Raw genomic sequence first — 24,058 nt, 5'->3', positions numbered from 1 at the left:
AGTCCTTAATTCTGCTCCCTCCAGTGAGTTTCAGCCTAACTTTTCTGCTCACCCTGAATGATTATTTAAAAAAATACAATGCGGCTGAGTATGATGGTGTATGCCTGTAATCCCAGCACTTAGGAGGCTGAATCAGGAGGGTTACTGTTAGTTCAAGGCCACCTGGGCTACATAATGAGTTCAAGACCAGCCCAAACTACATAACGAAATATTGTCTCAAATAAATAAATAAATATAAATAAATAAAATGTGTATCATCTCATGAGTGGAGAAATAAAATAGCCATAGAAATAAAACAGTCATAGAATGGAATATTAGTCATCCCTAAGATGAAATAAATTACTGATAAAAGCTCAAACTTTTGAGCTTGACAGTATTATGTTAAGTGAAAGAAGCCAAACTGAAAAAGGCCACATAGTGCCTGCTTTATTTACATGGAATGACTAAAATAGGTAAATCCCTAGAGATTAACAACTAGTCATTGCCAGGGTTTAAGAACAAGGGTGATGCACATAGACTAATAAAATGGGTGCTTCTTTGAAGGATGATAAAACTATCCTGGAATTAGTGACAATAGCGCATAAGTTTTTATAACCTAAAAATGTACTGAATTATATACTTTTAAAGGGCAAATTTACAATATAAGAATTATATTTTTAAAGGGTCTGTTTGAGCAGTAGTTATCACAGAAAAGTTAAAATTTTTTTCCCAATTTGTGGGTTTTCTATTTACTCTGTTGGTGATTTCTTTTGATGTGCAAAAACTTTTCAATAACGTGAGATCTCAGTTGTTGGTTCTTTGAAGTATTTCTCACACAGTTTGGTTTTTGTCCATGAACTCTCTGCCCGCCCCTATGTCCTCAAGATTTTTACCTGCTTTCTCTTCATCTGGTAATCTGAACAACTAATTCAAAGATAACAATGTGCAATAAATATAACAATCATTGGTGAATTCCTACCATCTTGTCCAGTGAAACTCTGTGTCGTTTCTAATGGGGTTTTTTTGTTTTTATTTTTACTCTCTTTAATGATTTGATCAATCTTGTATTCTTACATCTGGTAATGGGAGCAACTTCATTGAAGATAGCAACTTGTAATATAATAGCCACTGTAATTCCTATCATTTTGTTCTGAAACCCTGTATCATTTTTTATTGTTTTTGCTTTGCTTTGCTTTTGTCTATGTTGTTGGTATTTCACTATTGTTCTTTTTTTATTATTCTCTTTAAAACAAAAAAGTAAAAAAAGAAAAAAAAAAAAACAAAGAAACAAAGAAAAGCTATTATTTAAGGTCTGCATCCATCTCCAGAGAAGTGAAGAACAATAAAAGTGTCTAAAAATATTTACCCATAGCTTTTGGCTTTTTTAGAGGTGTTTCTTGTCCAAAACTACAATGGACATAAGCATTTTAAATAGAGCCATGTGTGTTTATCTCCACAAAATATTATAAATATCTGAAGTAAGAGGACATAAGGGAAAATACTTAGAGAAAACACTGTATTAATGTAAATAAGTAAATGTGAGGACACAGAAGAAACCTTACCTTAATTTTCAGTTTACCTCTTTATCAAGCAGTCTTTCCCAAATCTTAAATTCCCTCAGACTTAAGCAATCATGAATGCAGTATCTTTTTCTTGATTCCCAAGTGCATTTCCATGGAAGATGGTGAGCCCCACAGCAGAAGAGTCCAAATGCTAAAGCATAATAGATAATTAGAACAGAAACCCTGAAATGTTTTCATCTTGGAAATACAGTTTGTGATATGGATATTATTTTTCCCAAATTGATGCTCCAAGCCTCTCAAGCTGAATAAGAAATTTAAATTGTTTTGTCTTTCTTTTTCTTTTCCAGGTGCTACCTCCAAGCACTGGTTGTCTTCATATTGATAGGGAATGTTCAGCCACATATTACCATGAATCCAGCAGTAACATCTATCATCCTTTCCAAAAGCGTGAGCAGCTGAGAGCCAGCAGGTATATCATGAAGCACACATCAGAGGTCATCTGTGAGGTCCTGGATCCTGAGGGAAACACCTTTCAGGTAAAGTGCATTTTCAGTATACAAAGACAGCCTATGACTCTTAGATATGTAATACTTTACACTGGACAGCTTTCTCGTAGATTTTTACTTTCATTATCATAGGATTACCTAGCCACTTTCTGCCATTACTTTGAGCAAGAAATCATGAAAGCAGTATCTTTTCCTTGATTCCCAACCACGTTTCCATGGAGGCTGGAAAGCCCAACAGTAGAACAGCAGAAATGTTAAAGCATAATAGATAATTAGAACAGAAGGAAAGATATATTAGCAGACATCAAAACATAATGCTACCTCAAAGAATGATATAAGGATGATCTGTACCCTTATTAAAGTGCAATCACATACAAAGTAGAAGCCAAATGTGTGGAACGAACCCGATAGTCCACAGTGACAAATATCTAATAGGCCTCAGGGTGGGGAGGTAGGAAGTGTGAAGCGATGCTCACATATTCCATGGTAGTGCTGCGTCAGCATCTGACTTTCATCACCCGGACTGTTCCCTTACCTGTAGTCCAGGCATTGGCCACTTGTTCCATAAACCTCAAAAACTAATTTTTTTCTTTGTACATTTTAATTTGGTTAAAAAATCAAAAGAAGATTTCACGATACACAAAAATTTCAGAAAATTCAGTTCTTAGTCCCATCAAACAAAGTATACTAGAATACCATGTTGCTCTGGTATTTACTTATTTATCTCTGGCACTTTGGCTTAGTAAGGAGGAGCTGAGTAGTTGCAATGGAGAACATGTGGCCTGCAAATCCTGAAGTATTTATTCCTGGATCCTAACCAAAACATTTTGCCAACCCCTGCTCTAAGCATTTATCTTTTTTTTTCTCATTCCCCACCCAAAAGTGGAATTTCCTTCATTATCTGGTGAGTGTGGAGTTATTTTTTCGATTTGGACTTATGCCACAAAGTCCCTCACTTAATTTCTTGTGATGCATACAAGTCCTGACCCAGCTTTGCTAAGTAACTGAGACTCTTCACAGCATGAGTTCATGCTGACAAATTTCAGTTTACAAAGAAGTAGAAACATAAAGCCCACCACCCCCCACGTTGAAATGTTGGTGATGTCATGGCCAACCCAACTTTCTCTCTCCTCCTGGGCATCCTTGTCAGCAGTCTGTCAGCCTGTACCACACTTTCTGGAGACACACTCCCAGAGGTAGCCAGCAATAACGGCTAGACTATTTCTCATATTGGTGCTAAATTTGTTTTCCTGTATATTCTATGTAGAGCCCTAATTCTGATTTTGGAATCTCAGAGTATAAGTTTCTTCCATGCAATGCTCTTGCATTGTTTAAAGACAACTGACTCACGAAAGCCCTTTCTTTCGTGTTTAAATATCCCATTCTTTGAACTTATCTGATAGGATAAGATTTTGGGTCTCCTTCCCATGCTAGCAAGTTTCAAATGCGTTCCAGTTTGTTTTCAAATTCTGGAAGTGGTTTATAAGAATTGTGCTGCTAGGTTTGCACTTTTATTAGCAAAATCTATAATAAAGTGACTAATATCTTTTATTTGCAAATAAAATATATCTGATTTTCTGAGTATGCAAAAATCCTGCCTGTTTTCTCACTCTGGATTAGCAGAAGTGGAAGCACCAAGGCCTTTTATTTTTTCTTTTAATTGATTATATGCTTTGTCTCTTAGGTCATGGCTGATGGCAGTGCATCAACTGTGTTAGCTGAAAAAAATTCAAAAGATGATTTAAATATAAAGCCTGAGGGCTATGAAAGTTTATCATCTATTCACCTTGAAAAAGATCATATGCAAATCTATGGTGAACATGTTCCCAGGTAACATAATACCAATGATATAAGTTCTGTTTTCAATTCCAAGTTCAAGAAGCATTTTAACTGAATAGTTAAAGTAATTGGATTTTTGTTCTGTCAGATTTTTTGTTATCTATGCTGATGGATCAGGAATGGAACTTCTCAGGGACAGTGACATTGAAGAATACTTATCCTTGGCCTATGGAGAATCAACTACTGTGGTTCTTCAGGAGCCAGTGCAGGAGCAGCCAGGTAGAGCTGTCTGTTCCCTTCACTAACTCTCACCCCTTTAGTACCCAGCCGATCCCCTTCTCTATTGTTTTCCCTTGCTCACTACTCCACTTCCCCATTGGCCATGCCAATCCTCTTACATAGCTACTTGACCTTATGCTTATAGTGCTCTTCCTGAGCATCAGCCTGTGTAAACTGAGTATAAATTCATCTACTACTACAAGCAGATATGTGTGTACACCTAGGTCTCCTCCCTACCCTCAGGGATCCAGGCTGTTTCTACCCATGCCCTCCCGTACTTACGTGGTTTCTTTTAGTGTATGTTTATGATACATAATAAGTGAAATCACCTCAGTGAATATAGAAATATATATACTGCATCTTGATTGTTCTTATTCCTCTTTTTCTGCTAACACCTTCTTGGCTCTTATTTATGAGTTTATTTCATCCTGGCAGAATGAAAGCTCTCCTATAATTTTTTAAGTATTGCCTTGATGAAATGTAATACAATAAGAAAATACATTTTATGTGTGAGTTAGAATGCTGATCTCAGATATATAAGTTATATAAGGTATATTCATTGGGAATTTATATTATTTTCATCAATTTCAAAGAAATTAGTGTGTGATCAGAGATTAGAGAAACGTATTACTTTGATTGTTGTGCTTAGGTCTGTTTCTTTTTATCTTTTGTTCAATGTGATATGTGTTGTGTGCATTTGTGAGTATGCCTACCTCTCTGCGTACTTTTATCTTTTAGTGTATCCATGCACATGTACACTGTGTAATATACCTCAACCTTTGTGACTATGGAGAGCAGAGGGCTCTGTGGATGTAATGTATTCATGTAAATGTATGAGAATAAGAATTAAATTCAAATTACTGTGTTAATCATGTAAGTAGCATCACTTGGCAAATCTACATGTGCCAAGCATTGGCTGGATGGTAGGAACACAGTGGTGAGCTAAAGTAGGCATGATCCAATTTCCATGAAGCTTATGATTCAGTGGGATAGGTAAGCATTAATTATGCAATCACACAACTTGCTGGATATTTATAAAGTGGACTATGGTTTATGAAGGAAAGATACACTGTGCTATGAAAGCATCTAGCAGAGACACCTGAAGTAGTCTAGAAAGCTTCCCTGAAGACATCTGAGCCAAGAGCTACTAGATAAGTATGGTTAACTCAGGAAGGAGGAAGGGTTTTCTTGGAACACTAGAACACAAAGAAGAAAAATCATGAAGAGGGAGAAAAAAGCCACATAGCTAAAAGCTCAGAGCAGGAGAGTGGTGCAAGTTGAGACAGGGAGAGAAAATGGTACTCTGGTTTGTGTTTTGAAGAGTCTGGGAAGTCAGAGAAGAGTTTGAATCATAGATGGACATAACCAGTCACCCTGGCGGCAGGAGACGGTCACAAATGAGTAGAAAAGCTAGCTGTTGCTGAGGTCCAGAACGATATCCTTCAGCGGCAAGGGAGGACCTATGGTGCGAGCAGAAGTGGATGGTGTCAGGAAAGCTTACTGATAGAACTGACAGCACTTGGACGTGGTTACTGAGGGACAGTGAGGTGTCAGTGAATCTTGATCGCTTTCAAGTGACCAAAAGCCAGTTTCTAGGTGTTACAGTAACTAACAGCCTCACCTTCTTTTTAGATTGTAGGGTCCTTAAGCATAATCTCTGGGTCTTACTAATCTTTTTTGCATAAAGTGTTTGATAAATTTAGTCAGTGCATGTTGAATTTATCATAATAATTTTAGTGGAGAAAACTTTTTGAACCAGGCGCCCTGAGCATCACAATCCTTCGACCTTTCCATGAAGCATCGCCATGGTTAATGAAGAAGGAATTAGAGACGATTGTTCCTCCTAATCTCCAGTCAAGGTCATGGGAGACATTTCCCTCAGTTGAGGTATACAATTTCTGCTAAAAACTTGGATATTTGCATATCGATCCATTAGTCTCCAGTCTTCTCCCACATACTTATTTTTCAACCTTCTGTAAGTTGTTAATAGGCTCAAGGAGTTTTATATTTGAAGCTTTTTAACATTTGTATGTATGGTAATAGAGTGTTAGAGAAATATACCTGACAATCTAATTTCATTTCTTTTATCTATATTGCAGGTGTGAACACCTTCCTGTGATAGTCAAATATACTTTCTAAATAATGCATGTTACACCTCTTTTATCATGGAATTACTGATATTATGTTATTTCTTCTTATAATTTCTTACTTATTTTAACACAGAATTTTAGGTCTCACTTTATAAAAAACATAAATAATGCCATATGATAAATCTCATAATGGCATAAGCAGAGATGATGAGCAAAGATGTTCTACTTCCCTTCACATATTAAAAATGCACAAACTAAGCATATAAATATAATGTAGGGGCTGGGAATTTAGCTCAGTGGCAAAGCACCTGCCTGGCAAGCACAAGGTTGTGAGTTCGATTCCTGGTACCAGAAGAAAAATAAAACAAAACAAAATAATGTAAATGATTGCACATGGTTTTTGCAACTGAAATGGTAGTAAGTATTGTGATTGTATCTGATGAGACAAATCTCACCAGAAGTTTTTAAAGAATGAAAGAAAATATCTTGGGCAGTAATCATGAAGTACTGCAGTCTTGCAAGATTTGTCATTTTATTTAATAAGCAATTTATCTAATGTCTCTAGCATATTGTAAGACATTAAATTATTAAATCAATGAAGATATTGGTAATATGATCAGGAAGGGATACCTAGTGTTAAGTGAGAAGAATGTTTTTAAAGTACATTTTTGCTGCCATATGATAAATCTCATAATGGCATAAGCAGAGATGATGAGCAAAGATGTTCTACTCCTTTAATTTGGTAACTGTAATCTACATGGTGAGGTGAAGGTTATTTTAAATTTATGCCTTGATTCTCTATTATTAATGTGGGATATGGGACAAATCATAATGAACCTTTTCTTTTCTGAAGATGAAAATGTCACACCAGAAAGTTCACTAAGGCTGTGTCCAACTTGAAAGTACTATGTGATAACAAAAATCACACTATATCTTGGATTAATGAAGAACGTTTTTATTTTATTCTCTTCCTCTTTCTCTGAAGTGCTTAGATGATGAGCTTCAAGCCTCTGAGTGGTTACTTCGGGTCATGCCTTTTCAAAGGCTCATGTCAGTAAAGCCCACCAATCTTGAAAGCCAGTGACAAGAATATTTTATCAATAAATCTTCAATATACAAATTAGTTATCTATGGGATAGCTTCTGTCTCAGAAAATCTTTCTACCACAAAATAAACACAGAACCACAAAGTTAAAATCCAGATGTCTTAGGCTACATAGTGGTGTGAAGGAATAGTTGCATAAATTTATCATAAACTAGTATTTTGCGGCATTACCGTGCACCCATTTGCTTAGCATTACCTTAAACGCTACTCGGAAGGATACCATACAAGATTTTAAATATCCAGTTTCTTGGAAATATACACATAGAGGAAATCTGGACCAGTCCTAGTATCAATTTTCCTTATATTTGCAGAACTCTTTGAGGGCAAGAATTTGTTTTACACGATTGCATTCCTAACAAGTGGTTCCTGGTAGAGTACATAAAAATCTGTGGTAAAAGATTCTGATTTCTGGGGCTGGGGATTTAGCTCAGCGGCAAAAGCGCCTGCCCGGCAAGCGCAAGGTCCTGAGTTCGGTTCCCGGTACCGGAGGAAAACCAAAAAAAAAAAAAAAAAAAGATTCTGATTTCTTTGGTGAATGCCTCACTTTGTTTTGACAGAGAAAAACTCCAGGGCCTCCATTTGGTACTCAAATTTGGAAGGGCCTTTCCATCGGCTATAAACAGCTAATGAGTGCCCCAGCTCCTATACTCAAAGACCCCAAGGTTCTGCAGATGCGCCAGTTCATCCAGCATGAGATAATAAGGAACGAGGTGAAACTGGGGCTGCAGGTTTCACTTAAGGTAACGGAATCTGGGTAATCTGACCTTAGAAGAACCAGAAACAAGGCAATCATTCTTCTTGGTTTCTTTCTTGGTTTTTCTCTCTTAGGTTCCTTTGGAACCTAAAATTATCTAATTGCACCAATATTTAGCCAGTATAACACCTGAATGTCAATCTTCAGGAATAGAAAGTTAAGTGTAAAAATATAATGATTCCCACAAGATGTAAGAATCATTAAGAGGCCCCCAAAACACAGACACTGTTCATGGGGACAGTGGCCAAAGGAAGGAACCTTGGGAACAACAGTTCCCACGCTCCTGGAACTCGCAGCTGGAGTTTAGAGCAGAATCTATGGGACAGCAATCAGCAGAATTAAAAGCAAGTTATTTGCAGAGACACTTACTTGGGCTATTGTGTCCCCTCTGCCTAAATTAGGTCAGCATGTGTCTCGTGTGTCACGTAGCAAACCATCCCATTCAGGCCTGTCCCCTGACAAAAACTGCTGTATAATTTATTGCAAATGTTTTTCTTCTCATGTCCTTGAGTTACAAATAAGCAACTACAGGGGTCTCAGGCTGCTGATCTTTCCCGAGGCTCTCTTATAAGCAGCTGCTGTGGACTTCTTGGGTAGAACTAAATCTTGTCTCTGAGTAATCTTTCAAGTCCTCTATGCAGCAATGGTCACACATTGTGACAACTGTGATTTGTGACAGCCATACAGAGACCTCCTTTCTTATTGTATGCAAAACAAGTACAGTATTCTCTGGAAGAAAAGGTAGACTCACTTATTCATTTGATATTTGTTCATGAATGGAAAGGATCTTGCTTTGAAAGTAATCTTATAGCTGGTAAATATATAGTTAATTGAATGCTGGTATCAATAACACCTCACTTTCTAGTTGAATTCCTCAGAACAGAAATTACATGTGTTTTGTTTATGGTTATATATTCAGTACTTGGCATGGAGCAGAAGATCAATACATAATGGAAATGGATTAAATATTCATAGAAAAAGAAAAGTATATTTCTCTTAGAAGCAAAGGCATAGACTAAGCAATATACATTCCTAGATATAATCATAAGACAATAGCTGAAAGGTCTCCACATTATCTAACCCGGTGTGTCAGTTTTACTGAGGAGAACACAGAAACACAGACTAGGAGCAGGGCTTCTCTAAGGTCGCCATGCAGTTTTATCTTGTGGCCTCAAGGGTTTGCTTGTGGACTTTTCAGGTCTTTGCTTATTAACCTCCCAAAAAAGGGCTTCCAGATCATTTGGCTAGTGACTGATTGCCTGCTGAGCTGTGTGAACATATTTACTGTTCATCTTTTTGTAATATTTCAAGTTGATATTGACTATTTTGGTGTCTCTCTGTGTATATATACCTTAAACCTGACTTTTTTATCTGTGTGTTTTGCCCTACTTATACAGGATTATATAAACTACATTCTAAAGAAAGAAGATGAGCTACAGGAAATGACAGTCAAGGATTCCAGAACCGAGGAGGAGAGAGGCAATGCTGCAGATCTTCTCAAGCTAGTCATGGTGAGAAGATGGTTTATAGACAAGACCTGTGCTTTTACCATTGTTTCAATACTAGAGACTTGCAGACAAAATGACATAAGAAATAGCCACATGATACTTCTGACACCTCTGTGAAGTATGTGCTTATAATCCCGTATTTCTGTGTAACTCAATCTTTTACATGTTGAATTTTCCAAATACATGGTAGGCTCTTCCTTTAATTGTTTGTTTTTGTCTTTTTGCGACAGGGTTTCACTATGCAGTTCAGGCCGGCCTTGAACTCACTTTGTAGCCCAAACTGGCCCTGAACTCATAGCAATCCTCCTGTGTTAGGCTTCTGAGTTCTGGGATTACAGGTGTGTGCCACCACACCCGGCCAATCATCAATAATTCTGAAAAACCTCAAATAGAAGATTTATTGTCAGTCAAAGAAATTAATATTCATTGAAATATTAAATGAATTAATGAGGAATTAGAAATTTCTGACTAAGAAAAAAGAAATTTGTATAACAATATGATTTCCAGTTTAGAAAAATTTTAGGTAAGAGGAATAACTAAAATGTCAAATAAATTTTATATTAGCTAATTCATTTTGTAGTAATTATCAGAAAAGGTCACTTTGAGCACATAAAGAGTACTTCTAAACAAAGTGAATTTTGTATGTAATGTAATTATCACTGAGTAATTCTATCTTCATTTCAGTCTTTCCCAAAAATGGAGGAGACTACAAAAAGTCATGTCAGTGAAGGTAAGTGGCATTTAATATTTTTCTGTAATATACTTACAAGTTTCAAAGGAATAATCTTAAATATACTTATTTGTCATTCTCTTATCTGAGAGCAAAGTCAAATGTATACAGCTCTGTTCTCACACTGGTTGTTTTGTAATGTTTTATTTGTGTTTCATTCTGCCTGAATTAGGAGATCCTTAAAAACCCTGTCTTTCTAATTCATCTTTAACTTTCAGCAATTGAATGAAAAAAATTGACATTTGACTTTATGCTAACATTAGCTCTTTAGAAGATGGCTACGGTGTGGAAAGGATGCAGTGGACCAACCAACACCCATACATACATATGCAAAGAATACTTGAGCAACTGTAAATCATCACCAAATCCTTGCACAGTTCTACACTTTATGTAGTGCAATTTACTCCTCATTCAGAGTGTATCATGCAAACCCTAACAAATTTGTTAGATGGTTTCATAGTTTACAGCAAACACACAGTAGAGAAACTGGTGGGGTTTGGGTTTGATTTGATTTGACTTTTTTGGTTTTTTTGCCACTTGGAAAAGGTCATAAGCTGGCAGCCATGGGCCTCATTCACCCATAGGCATATTTTGTGTTTCTTCCATAGTGCTGGTGTGTAAACTTATTTTTTTGTTTGGTTGCTTATCTATATTTTTGTCTCTTTACAATGTCACAGTATCACAAACTGACATTTAGCTAAAGGTGATTAACAGCTGCCCTTCAGAATTATCATAATGCAAGGGTCCATCACAATCCCAGCACTCTGTTTTGACACTCTGAGGCCACTTTTTTACTGGGTAGTGGTTTTTACCAGATGTACAAAATATAAGCTATTTACTGAATGCAAATACTTCAGATGTAATTTTAGATAAACAACAATTACTGGCTTTGGGGCCAATATAGCATGGGATATACTGATAATTTTTAAAAAATTGCTCATCTGAAAGTGAAATTTAACTATGTGTTGTACACTTTATCTAACTAACTTATGCTGTGGTTTTTTAACATGTAACCTTTAGTCCAACCCAACAAGCACAATAATAAACATGTAAGTCATTCAATTCTGGAGAACAAAGTAAGTGTAAATGTTTACTGATTCAGGAGGCAAACAGCCTCTTGTATACTTATAGTCATCCCTGACCTAATGATACTAGTGATGCTAGGACAGCATTTCCTCAGACTATTTCCTAAAATGCCAGTCTATGAGGTGGAGCCACCAAAAGTGAATTTTGTCGTAAAATAAGTATGGATGGTGCTCCACATTATCTTATTTTCTTAGAAAGTTGTATTTTACATTAGTTAAGGGTACAGAAAAATTTCTATGGTAATGGAACATATTTGGCCTTGTTCAAGTCAGTGGTTCCTAAGGTTATATAATTATTGAACCTAGAAATTTTCTTTTTTATTCTGCTGTTCAGATCTCAACAACACCATGTTCTGGGAATAAATCCTAAGAATCATTATCCAAATTTCCAAGCAATTATACTATATTCACATCCTTAGATTCAAGGCACAAGTATACATTTAGAAAAACATTTTCAGTATCATGGTAATTATTTAACATTTGCTATTTCATATATTCGAGAATTCAGTTAAGAAGTAGAACACAATTTCCTCAGTAATGTGGGGTAAATAGGGTGGCACTGCATTTTACATTCCAACTATGAGTGTTTCCTAGTAATATGCTTCACAAAAGTAATACGTGTACTACTTTGTATTACTGCTTGGCCACTGAAATTTTGTCAAACACTCGTAGATTAAATGTAAGCTCTTAAAAACATCCCCATGAGTAGGTGAGTATTGACTGTGTTGTACTATAAAGAAGTAGAGGTAAACATTAAATGCGTGTTATTTTCAAAGTTACAGCTCACCTAGTGGATTTATTCAAGCAGTCTTTAGCTTCTGTTCCAAAAAGTCCACCAGAAACATTCAGTAAAACTTTTTTTGAGAAGAAGTGGAGGTAAGCTACTCCCATAATGAATTCTAAGTAGTGTTGGTCAGACAATGATTGGGGAAATGGAGCTGGCGGGGGGTCATAACTGTGGGTGCAATGTCAGTGAATCTACAGCCCTTAGTCTCCCACAATTTTAGCAATGCAGCATATAAATGGGCTTTTCTTCCCTTCTTTCTTTCTTTCTTTCTTTCTTTCTTTCTTTCTTTCTTTCTTTCATTTTGTAAGCTAAGGGCATTGGTTGCTTTTTTCATCATACTTTTCGTTCTTTTCACATAGGCACACAGCAGCATCAAAGAGATGGAAAGAAAAGTTAGAACAAAAGAGGTAATTCTACCCTGACGTATACATAAGCATATAAAAAGGCCCAAAGTCATAGGATCTTAGAGATAGATAGGCTATAAAGACCTACCATGTAGGCTCAAAACTGTTATTGGAATCTTTTCTACATTTCTGCCACAGTGTGCATCAGCTTTTGTGTGACATTGTCACTGTCTCTTGAAGAAGCCCACTTGGCAGTTAGGTAGAGCTTCTCCCTCGCCTAAGCAACAAGGTTTTCAGAAAATCTTTTCCTCTTCTAATGCACTCATAAATCCTCTGGGACTTGACACAGTGTAGGTTATCAACACTCAGGGAATCTTGTCATTTGCATGTGGAATGTGCTCTAAGCATTATGTTTTGATTTTCTTCCAATCCTGCCTGAGGATTCCACCTCCAGCTTTCTTTAAAGAAAGGAAGCTCTACATATATTTGGTGAGGATTCAGTAATACCTGTAGTATTTTTGTAAACATTTGTATGGATCCTCTTCAAAATGACTCCCAGGATGAATATCTTCAGTAAGATGTCCGTGTTATCTGGTGAAATGTGCTGAGGAAGTGTTAATTTAAGACTTTAACCTTCGTGGCTCACCTCCATCTACAATGGAAACTGGAACTGTACTGTCTGTAGTGGGAAAACATATCTTTTGATCTATCTATCTTAGGTTTAATGGCTGCAGTCTCTAGAACAGCAACCAAAAAAAGCAGATTTATTGAACAAAAAACATATAGATTTATTTGCTTATATGACCTAGGAAGCTTCATAAGAAAATGAAGACCCAAAGAAATTGTTAAGGTTTAGTATTTTTGTTTTGTTTTGGTTTTTGTTTCTGTTTTTCTTCTGGTACCAGGAATTGAACCCATGACCTTGTGCTTGCCAGGCAGGCGCTGTGCCACTGAGCTAAATCCCCAGCCCCAAAGTTTAGTATTTTTATACCAAGTTTGATGGAAGTTGGAGAACTGTGAATAACTATGATAGGACAAAATGTACAATCAAATATTAAAAAACTTAGAGAAACTTACCAAGATCTGTTCAGATTTTTCTCTGTGTCACTGTCTTCAGAGATAAGGATTCTCCTTTTGTCTGGGCATAAGAGGGACACCTCTTAAGAGAGGGTCTGATGGCTTGTTGCAGGGGAAAGTCAGAAAATCCCTCCTAGGTTTTATAACACAAAAACCATTTCCAAGAGATTAATGATGGTGGGTAACAGTGAGAATGGAGACTGAGAGCTTGGAGAAAAATGTGAGATGGAGACTTTCTTGTTTATTTTGTACTTGTTAAGACCTTTTGAATGTGCATATGTCAGCCAATTTTTAAAAAATCAAATCATTAATAATTTCACATTTTAACTTATAGGGAGTTAATGAAAGTGAGTCATATTATTAAATGTATAGCATAGAACAAAAAAGTTTGGCAAAATGTAAAAAGGAGAAAGTTTCAAGAAAATGGAAAGTGGTCAACAAATGTCAAATGCTATGAGAATGCAAATGTGAATGAAAAAGGCAAACTTGGGTTTATCCATCTGGAGATTTACTGATTCTTTCATGAGAAAAATTTAAGAAAGTAGTGGAAGCAATAGCCAGACTGACACACATTGATGAAGGAACCCAGCGAGGCAGGAGAGATAAGGTATTTTTAGTGGGAAATTATAGCTGCTTACGTAAGATGATATGCTGATCCTATCTGTCCAGTATTTCTAGGCATGACGTTTTATACAAGAGCACTAGCTTTAGAGTCAGCATTTCCTGAGTCAGTTACAGTTTGATTATTTACAGTATTGTGCTATGTTGACTGGCCATTTTATTTCAGTAAAGGTCACTTCGGGAATTCAGTTGATCTATGAAAGATGCAATGTCAAAGAGCTAAAGTTTTCTCAGCTCTCACACTGGATGACTGAAGGTTGATAAATATGTGCAGTTGTCAAGCTCATGGTCTTGGAGGAAAGCAATCTGAGTTGTAATTCAGCCTTTACCTTTATTAGTTATATGACTTGTAATAGATAAGTTAAACTCTCTATGTCTTGATTTTTTTGCCTGTAAAAGGGAGATTGGAGGTCTTACTCGATAACTGTAATATGTGTCTAATTGAACATCCCTGTGTGTTGTCTCTCCAGTAGAAGGACTCTGCTATTCAAACCACAGCCAGCAGGGTTATCGTGATTGCCTAGTAACTTTGTAACTACTGATCATATTATTTATGGGCTATCCCTTGGGTTTTGTTTTTTATTACCACTGCTACTGAAATTATAAACCTGAAGACTCTCTAGCCATTATTTGCATTTCAGAATTGAAGAATTCCAAAACTTCAACCATCATAGTGCTACATAGTTTGTAGTCATTGTAAAATCAGACTAACCATTATTTTCAATCTTATATGAGAGTCTGGATTCCACAGTAGGAAATGTGAGTGATTTCAGAGAAACAGAAGAAGAGGAGCCAAAATAAGTTGACCAAAATGCCATCTGTCCAATGAGCTAATTCTTATCAGTTTTACTGTTGATGATTGCACTGATTTTCTGTGGTTTTAGAATTAAAACAAAAGAAAATAACATTTTTAATGTCCTACGTCTTCTTTTGCATCATTATGGAAATATCAACCAGGAACGAAATTGAGAACACAAAACGTCAGCTGACAGAAATTAGGAACAAAGTGATACAGCCCTACTTCAATTCTGAATTACACCAGTTATATCAGTCCCAGGTAACTCAATGCAATTAACAACAATTTTGATATTTATAAAAGTTGAATATGGCTTATGTTAATATATAATCTATCTTTCCTGATTTTAATTTTCTACTGCATCAACCTAATAAATCTATATCCTCACAAGGAAGATTTCTTTCAGTTCTCCTTCCAGTGTAGAATTCTCCACCATTCTCTCCCTCCCTGCCTTGTTTTATTGAGATTGAAAAGAAGTGAGGCTAGACCCACCCCTCTGCCCTCTCACAGCCAGAAGGAAGCACTATCTCTCACAGCTTTCTTGCCCTTCCTTTTCACTCCCCCTCACCTCCTCAAAGGTGGCATGAGGGAACCAGCCCCAGAGCTTCCAACCACCACAGGGTTACTTTCACCAGCTGCCACCCAGGCCCAGCTGGTAGCTGCAACCCCCTCCCCAATTCTAGGCCACTCAGGGTGCTGTTGTCAGTCTTTAAGGTGCAGCCAAAAAGCTGTGCTCGGCAAGGCAAAGATGGGAGAGTAACCAGCACCCATTGCTAAAATCCCCAAGCCTCAAAGCACCATGATCAGCACTGCCTGCCCTGCTAGAGACTCCTCAAAAAGGTAGCACTCACAGTTTCAGTCCCACCATTTTCAGGGAACTGTGGGAGCTCTCAGTCAAGCAGTTGGTTCTCCTGAAGTTTACACTGCCCTAGACACCCCATGACACCTCAGAAATATTTGTTCTGGCCATAGCAGGCTTGAACTTGGAGCCTATCCTAGATGACTCTGCCCTGCAGCCATTCCTGATGACTATGCCGTGCCCCTGTCCCCTATTACTATGAAAATTCTTAAGCAGATCCATGAAATATTGAAAACTATGTGGGCACTACCATGCTCCTGCTCAACATGAGCAGAATTGTCTCACACTCCTGTGGCTAATGGAGGAGGACTCCCTCCTGTGTACTGACCCCAGGTGCTGCAGCACAGGTGTCAATAAAAGTCCTGCTCATGTAGTCCCATAAAACTACTCATGGATTCTTGTTTCAGCAGTATAGGCAAAGCAGGCTGCATTAAAAGAAGCTATTAATAGTAAAAGCTTCTAGCCCTGCAGATTCCAGGCAGTGGCAGAGATGGACAGAGATCAGTGGTGACCAGCAGCAGAGACCAGCAGACACTGGCAGGGACCTGCAGAGAACACTAACAGATCCAGGGGCTGGGGATTTAGCTCAGCGGCACAGTGCCTGCCTGGCAAGCACAACGTCATGAGTTAAATTCCCAGTACCAGAAAAATAACAACAACAACAACAAAAAAAAAAAAACTAACAGATCCAGTGGAATCTGCTGCAGGCGTTCCAAAAAGGGACAGTGAACCTCAGCAGCTGAGACACTAAAAGGGGTAGCCAGGACCTGCCAAGAGCTGTAATGCTAAAGCCACTTGCTCTCAGATCCCAAAACTACTAATGGAGCTGCACTTTGCTAATTGATGATTTTCGTTTAAATTGAGAAGAACCCTCCGCCCACTGGTTTTACATGCCTTTACAACTATTACTTATCCTTCTCCACCTATTTTAAGCTCTTGGGGGTGGAGCTGAGTGCTGCCTATCAATGATTATTTTCTGATGATTTCCATTTTGAAATTTTATCAACATTTTCTCACTCTGCTGGGCATGGTGGCACATGCATGTAATCCCAGCACTTGGGAGGCTTAGGCAGGGGGATTGCTGCAAGTTCGAGACCAGCCTGGGCTACAGAGTGAGCACAAGACCAGCCTGAACTGCATAGTGAGACCCTGTCTCAAAATGACAAAAAAAAAATTCTCACTCTCCAGCTCCTATGATAGCACTAAAAAATTGTGAGTTCTTAGAACCCCACACGGGCAGATTGCTCGCCTCTTGCTTATGAACCACTTCTAAGCCACAGGCCCAGCCTCACTGCTGGGAGGCTCTACAGTCCTGTAGCAAAAGGCATCCTTCACGTACTCAGAACGCCTGCACTCCTCAAAGGTTCCAGATGCTGTTAGTAACAGAGCCTGTCCAAGAAGAAATTACACAAAATTATGACGAATTAGCAAAGCTTAGAAATCAGTTAGTCATTCCTTTGGAGAATTTCTCATTTATGTTCACAGCCTTAAAAATATGCTTTCATCATTGCTCATCAACTTAATGTATTTGTTGCAGTTGTCTTTCAGCCATGTGTGAGCTAAAATAAATCTTCTGGCTTTTCTTTTAAGTATAATTATCTGGACAAGCTTTCAAAAAAACTGCCTCCCTTTACAAAGAAAGATAAAGATGCAAACAAAATAGCCTTTCAAGATACATCTGATCTTCATTCAGGTAATATGTTAATGTTATTCTTATTCCTACTAACTGTACATAACTGAATAATGCTAATAGCAAGCTCTTCCAGTATAATTAGTTTATACCTTGTTTTGTCACAGTGATAGCTGATGACAGACCCTACTATGATCTGCTTATTATAGACTTGATTGAGTTACATGAGGAAACCAAATTGTAAATAAAGTTTAGCTTTCATTTCTGTGTTTATAATTTACCCAAAAGCATTTAAAAATAAAAGAAATAATAAAAAGTTCTTGGGGAAAAGGACATTCATAGTCTCAAAATTTCAACCCGTGTACACTAATTAAGTGAATAAAACATACACTTACAATAGACATGTGGCATTTTCCACCTGAACTACATAACTGTACTTCTACCAGTAATAAGACAGCCTAGCACTGGGTGCTTTAGGCCTCCTCAGCACAGTGCTCCAGTCAGCTACAACTGTTCACCCAGGGTTAGCACACACAAGTTGAAAGATATTTTCCTCCCCAAACAGTTTTACTTTTTAAATCTGTTTCATATTGTGAGTATTTCTTAGAAACATTTATGTTAATAAAGACATAATTGAATGAATAGATTTAAGATTAGATACCTTTTCTAAAAAAATCATATCTCAGTCACCATCACCATGTAAAAGTAGAAGCAATTTGGCCTATTTATAACACTACAAGGCAACAACTCTACTGTTTGGTCAGAATACCCACAGAGAACCAGTCAGCTCCTAGGGAGCGTGTACTTCGCAGATACTATCCTGTTTGCTATTGGCCAACACTGGATCATATTATGAACAGTCTCTGCTTTTTGATGTCTTTCATACATTTAATCATTCCCAGGAAGGTAGGGGAAAGCACCTTGTTCACTGTAAAACATACTGTTTAGTGTTTCTGTTCATACAAGCCTTAGTCATCACATCATTGCACAGAATACCATTTCATAATGTTTATTTGGGGATTCTTTTAGATTCCAAGCTATCTACAGTTTCACAACAGGAATCTTCAAATATGCTTAGATGTCCAAAGTCGGAGATTCCTCAAGATACCAAGGAGTCCTCTAGCCAGAACCAAAATGAAAATTTAACAAAATCTACTGAAGGTATGGCAGTCATTTGCTTTATCTAATTGTTTCTCAAAACTGAACAGTATAGTCTTTTGAAGACTGAGAAATGACACTAGGGCCTGGGGGTGTAGTTACAGATTTGGAGAATACCAGAGGGTCATTGATCCTGGAGCTACAAAGACATTTTGCTTCTATTTTGAGAAGTATTACAAGACCCAATTGAAGGGAGGAAGTTACAAATACATTTTTATATTTGTTATTTTATATCATTATCTTATTTTATTGTGTTTTGTTTTATTTTGTTCCTTATTCTGAGAACTCCTTGTGGGACTCACTGAAGGTTGGGTACCTCATAGCCTTTTTTGAGTTGGCAGTAATTTGGTGGCTGAACTTGGTTTACCCATTATTTCAATACTTTCTTCCTCCTGCAGTTACTAGAAGAAAAGCATATGATTTAGTTTCTGTCTCACACCACACATAATCTTAATCACCTAGTAGAAATTGAAATGTTAAAGGTTTATTTCAGCTCACAATTTCTAGAGGTTTTAGTCTACAATTAGCTGGCTCTAAAACAGGGCAGCATGGCAGAGTGGTATCGCAGAGCAGGCAGGTGGCAGCAGCAGCAGTCACTGACTTGCCTTCTCTCCCTTTGCACTTCATACAGGTCGTGAGCCTATTGATTGGTGCCACCAACACCCAGAGTGGGGCTCCCATTATCTACCTCCCTAATCCCAGTACCACACCCTTAATACACATTCACACTCCCTAATCCAGCCACCTTCAAAACTCCCCACCTGTGACCTCATGAGTCTTTGGGGGGACATCTAGATACAAGCCATAACATTCTACCCCTGATCCTCACAAGACTCATGTGCATCCATTTATGCAAAAGAGATTTAGTCCCTCTGTCAGAGTTGCCAAAGTCTTAACAGTTTCAGCATTGCTGAAAAGTCCAGTCTCCTCTGAGATTTAAGGCAAATTCTTAGCTTCAAGCCACTATACAAATGAAAAGAAACCTAAATACTTTCAACATACACGCAGTGACACAAGATGAACACTTCTACTCCAAAAGGTACAAATAGGGGACAGAAAGAAATAGAACGAAAGCAATTCCAAAACTGATCAGGGCAAACATTAAATCTCATAATTCCATGTCCAGCAGTCTGTCACAAGATATGAACTCCAAGGGCCTTGGGTAAATCCTCACCTACATCTCTGCAGATGGTTGTAACTCTCATGGCTTCTCTCTGAGCTGGCTTTGATTACCCCTTGCAGCTGTCTTCGGATGATTTACATCACTTGGTTTCTCCAGCCTTCTGCTTCTCCACCTTCAGTTTCACACTCATAGCTTCTATACACTGCCCCCTCAGGGACGCCCAGGCCTCCTTCTGAAATCTGGGTGGAAGTTTTCCTGACCTCACAACTTTTGCCTTCTGCATACGCTTAAAACCAGTACCATATGGATGATGCCAAGGTCTATCACCAGCTGGAGTAGTAACCAGGCTTCCTTTCATCTTGGCTATAGGGTCAAATGCCTGAATTGCTGAAAGCTAGAAACCCAATCCAATGAACAAATTCTCTAGGCCACTGCCATTCTAGAACATGGTACTCCAAGGCTTGCTTCTCAAAACAGTCTTTCATCTTTGCAATTTTGAGGCAGCAAAGGCTGGAGTCCTGCTGGTTCTTGTGATGTCCTCAGGCCATCTTATCTATTGTCAGCTTACTTCTCAACAACCAAGTTTTCCTTTGCTCCTTCTTTGCTACCTAAGATTCCTTTCTTGTTAAACTCAAAATATTTTAAATCATTCTGCTGGGCTCTTTGTTCACAGATCTGACTAAAAGCCCCCAATAGTAGCCATGCCACCCCCTCAACATTAGACTGCCTCGAAATTTCTTCTGCAAGATTAATTAGTCCAATGCTGTTAATCTCAGTCTCAGGCAAAGTGACTAGACAGGAGCAAAATGCAGGAAAATTTGCTTCCAAAGCATAACACCCGTGGTATGTATTCCAACTGCCAGTGCAGTCCTTGTTCTTAACTGAAACCTCTAGAACCTGGTCTTTACCAGGTACATGTCTATCAGTATCCTGGTCTTCTAAGCTCTGACCAGAATCTCCCATCAAGATCAGTTCACAACATTCCTAGGGTTATTTTTTCAGCTGGAATCTCCAAACTTTCCCAAATTCCACAAGCCAGTTCCAAAAGTTTCCAAACCACATGGCCAGGTAGTGCCACAGAAAATCCTCAATTTTATGGTACCAGATATTTGTTGTTTTGCTTCTTGGGTGTTATCCAACACTCAGCATTAAAGGAGGAGAGGTTTATTTTATTTCACAATGTGTAGAGGTTTAAATTCATAATTGACTGGCTTCAAAGCATGGCAGCAGAGCAGAGCAGGCAGGAAGTAGTAGCAGAAAAACAGCAGCAACAGCAGCAGTAGCAGCCACTGACTTTCCCTCTCTCCCTTTTTATTCCATACAGGTTGTAAGCCTATTGATTGGTGCCACCACACCCAGAGTGGGGCTTCTATTATCTATATCATTAATGCCAGTATCACACCCTTAAAACACATTCGCACAACCTAATCCAGCCACTCCTCACTCCCTTTGAAACTGAACACCTGTGATCACATGAGGCTTTGAGGGGAAATCTAGATACAAGCCATAACAGCAAAGTAAAAATATGACCAAGGGAATTTCTGAGAAAGAAAAAATGAAGAAGCAAGAGTCACTGAGATGCAGAGAGGACAGGGTGATGAATGGATCATCCAGGTGATGTTACCAGTAAAGATGTAGTGGAAGCCCCTCCCAGGAATTAAAATCTCCAAAGATTAAAAGGAATGATAAGCTGGGCGTGGTGGCACATGCTTATAATCCCAGCATTCAGGAGGCTGAGGCAGGAGGATTGTTAAGAGTTTGAGATCAGCCTGGGGTACAAGTGAGCTCAAGACCAGCCTGAACTGCATAGCAAGACCCTGTCTCAAAAAAAAGATAAACAATAAATAAATGAATAGATAGATAAAAGGAATGATGGAAGAATAAGTAGATGACAGCCACTTGAAGGAGGAATCACTAATTCAAGCTTCAAAGGAATAGATGTTTTTGAAAGAGGAAAGAAAAGTAGTTTGAAACAAGACAGACACCAACTGAGTTAGTTGAGGAAAGGGACAATAATGCACCATAAATTGCCATGTATTGTTTCACATTAATAATAAAGTTTAAATGAGTTCAGAGTAGGAAAAGATTAAGAAAGCAGTAGAAAAAGTTTGATGGGAGACATGATTTAAAGAACAAATAAAATTTTATAGATTTTAAGATTTAACAAGTGGAATCACCTAAGACAACCTTCATTTTATTTCAGGAAACTTAAACCTAGACAAATGATGCCTAAAATCATATGCAAGTTTGTGACTGAGCTATTAGCTGAAAGTGAATTTCAGGATTCCTAATTCTCTAGATTTTATCACACTACATTTTAAATGTAAGGAAGAGAAAGGAATACAGGAAAAAGTATCAGGTCAGAATTTTAAGTTTCAGATTTTAGAGCACTTAGAATTTTAGATTTTCAGGTTATGAACATTCAAGTCTCTTAAAAGAAAAAAATGTGTTCAAAGCCTGGAAGGCAGAGATATAAGAAATCAGCTTAAGTAGATCAGAAAGTTTTTATTTGGCAACAGAGCAAGATAATATTTGGAGAAAAACAATAGAGCCAACTAAAGAATATTTGGATTTGCAAAATGAAATGTGTGTTTGTCAATATTTGCTGTCAAAACACTGCATGAAAATGCCTCAAATCCTGAAGTAGTTTGAAACAACCAGTCTGTGGGTCTGTGGGACCCTGAGGCCATTTACTCCAGACAGCAGGCGGGATGTACTTAGAGCAGACTGTGTCATCTCATCCCAGCTCCACATTCCATAGCATGACATCGAGATTTTAAGTGAACCAGGGTAAGTGAGCATGTTGTACACACCAGGCAATATTCACCCCACTTCCTTACCCTATCCCACTAACACCTCACATTTGATGCTTGCTGTCCTCCAGCCCCATGCCAGAAATGCTGTGCTTCAGGGACTGAAGGTGACGTTCAGGTATAACCTGAGGGGGCCCCACTGAGCTTGGAAAAGCTGTTTTCATAGTGAGGGTCAAAGTTTAGAGAGGGAGTAGGAAATGCACACCGGCCCTCACAGCCTTGCTCAGAGCTGAGATGCTGCCATTCTCACATACACACATTTGTTTATGAGAGCAAGTCTTACGGGCAAGCTCAAAGTTCATAGGGCAGAAAAATGTACTCCACTGCTAGAGAAGTAAGCCATATTCAGAAAGTAAGTGAACATGAATATGGAATATGATCTGCCTCAGCAAGTCAGCAGGGAATGAATAGGTACAGATTCTTTGGTTGGGTCAGGCCCAGCAGTAGTATTCAGATGATTCGTACTGCCGGTAGTACCATTCTAGCCTCACAAATATTAAAGTATCACTGTATCAGCCAGTAACCAGCCATTTCTCCAAGCCCCTTGAATATGGCCCCTCCCATAATTCTAAACCCTGATGAAGCCCTATGTGGTTTCAACTCAGCAGGATAATCCTATCTGCATTATGGAGACAGTATGATACAGAGTAGAACTAATGTTTAAACCCCACCTGGGTTCAAATCCTGCCTCCTCATATAATAGCTGGGTAATACTGAGCAGACCTTTCTTTCTCTTTTTCTTCTTCTTCCTTGTATGCAACTCAGAGCCTACTGTATGTGCTGCTGGATCAGTGCTCTAGCTCAATGGTAGAGTGCTCTAACCTTGGGCATCCTATTTGTTTGCTCTATCTTTTCCATTTCCTTTTCTATAAAGGAGAAATAATGCTTGAATACATAAATGAAAGGGTTGTAAGAATCTGTTTTTTGGTTAATAAATGTAAAATGCTTACAGCAGTGCTTGGCACATGATAAACTCCATATCAGCAATTAATAATAATAATAAGTACACCTACTCAGTACCCATTGGCTTGATAAAATGTGTTTGTACTCGGTATATAACATACCCATATGGTAAGGAATGCACATGCTAAGATGCATCAAACAATTGCCTATGTAGGGAATGGTGACCAAAGGGAATAAATACATTAGAATATTCATCACTGATGTCTGTCCTCTGAGATGTCCCTTCTGTTTTGGTTGGGAACAGGGCATGTCTGACCTCTCATCTAGGAATCTATTTTTCTAAAAGCATCCCAGGAAGTAATGGTACCCAGATAGGTTCAGGGCACACAGGGTAGTAAAAGGAATATGCTCCTTGTGGAACCAGACACACTGATGTCCACATTTCAGCCCTGCCACTTGTTGCAGTTTCTTGGGCAAGTTATTTAATCCTCTGAAGTTCAGTCTACTTTATCCATAAAAAAGAGATTCTACTATTACATTAGTTAATAAATTTTAATTCTTAACTTAGATAACTCAAAGTCAGTAAAAAAAAAAAAAAAAAAAAAAAAAA

General features: G+C 38.0%; 1 protein-coding gene across 8 annotated transcripts in view; it reads left to right on the top strand.

The window, feature by feature from the left end:
- The window catches only part of Spag17 (sperm associated antigen 17), a 218,993-nt gene that overhangs the window by 163,799 nt on the left and 31,136 nt on the right, over positions 1-24,058 (top strand). For 6 of the 8 annotated variants that reach the window (XR_001234871.1, XM_013516486.1, XM_013516484.1 and 3 more), the window contains 12 exons: positions 1,850-2,038; positions 3,693-3,838; positions 3,936-4,066; positions 5,826-5,953; positions 7,818-8,000; positions 9,412-9,525; positions 10,207-10,252; positions 12,114-12,213; positions 12,484-12,531; positions 15,124-15,223; positions 17,412-17,514; positions 18,481-18,612. Coding sequence is in view for 7 of the 8 variants with exons in the window: in XM_013516486.1 (XP_013371940.1) it covers positions 1,850-2,038; positions 3,693-3,838; positions 3,936-4,066; positions 5,826-5,953; positions 7,818-8,000; positions 9,412-9,525; positions 10,207-10,252; positions 12,114-12,213; positions 12,484-12,531; positions 15,124-15,223; positions 17,412-17,514; positions 18,481-18,612 (1,420 nt within the window). In the remaining variant the exon portion in view is untranslated. The remainder of the gene's footprint in view (positions 1-1,849; positions 2,039-3,692; positions 3,839-3,935; positions 4,067-5,825; positions 5,954-7,817; positions 8,001-9,411; positions 9,526-10,206; positions 10,253-12,113; positions 12,214-12,483; positions 12,532-15,123; positions 15,224-17,411; positions 17,515-18,480; positions 18,613-24,058) is intronic. The other 2 variants (XM_013516485.1, XM_005389065.1) reach the window with 2 other exon arrangements.

Source organism: Chinchilla lanigera, unplaced genomic scaffold (assembly GCF_000276665.1).
Source record: "Chinchilla lanigera isolate Chin_1 unplaced genomic scaffold, ChiLan1.0 scaffold00034, whole genome shotgun sequence".
NCBI classification, from domain to species: domain Eukaryota; kingdom Metazoa; phylum Chordata; class Mammalia; order Rodentia; family Chinchillidae; genus Chinchilla; species Chinchilla lanigera.
The sequence above is the reverse complement of the archived record's forward strand: the minus strand, read 5'-3'. Positions and strand labels throughout refer to the sequence as shown.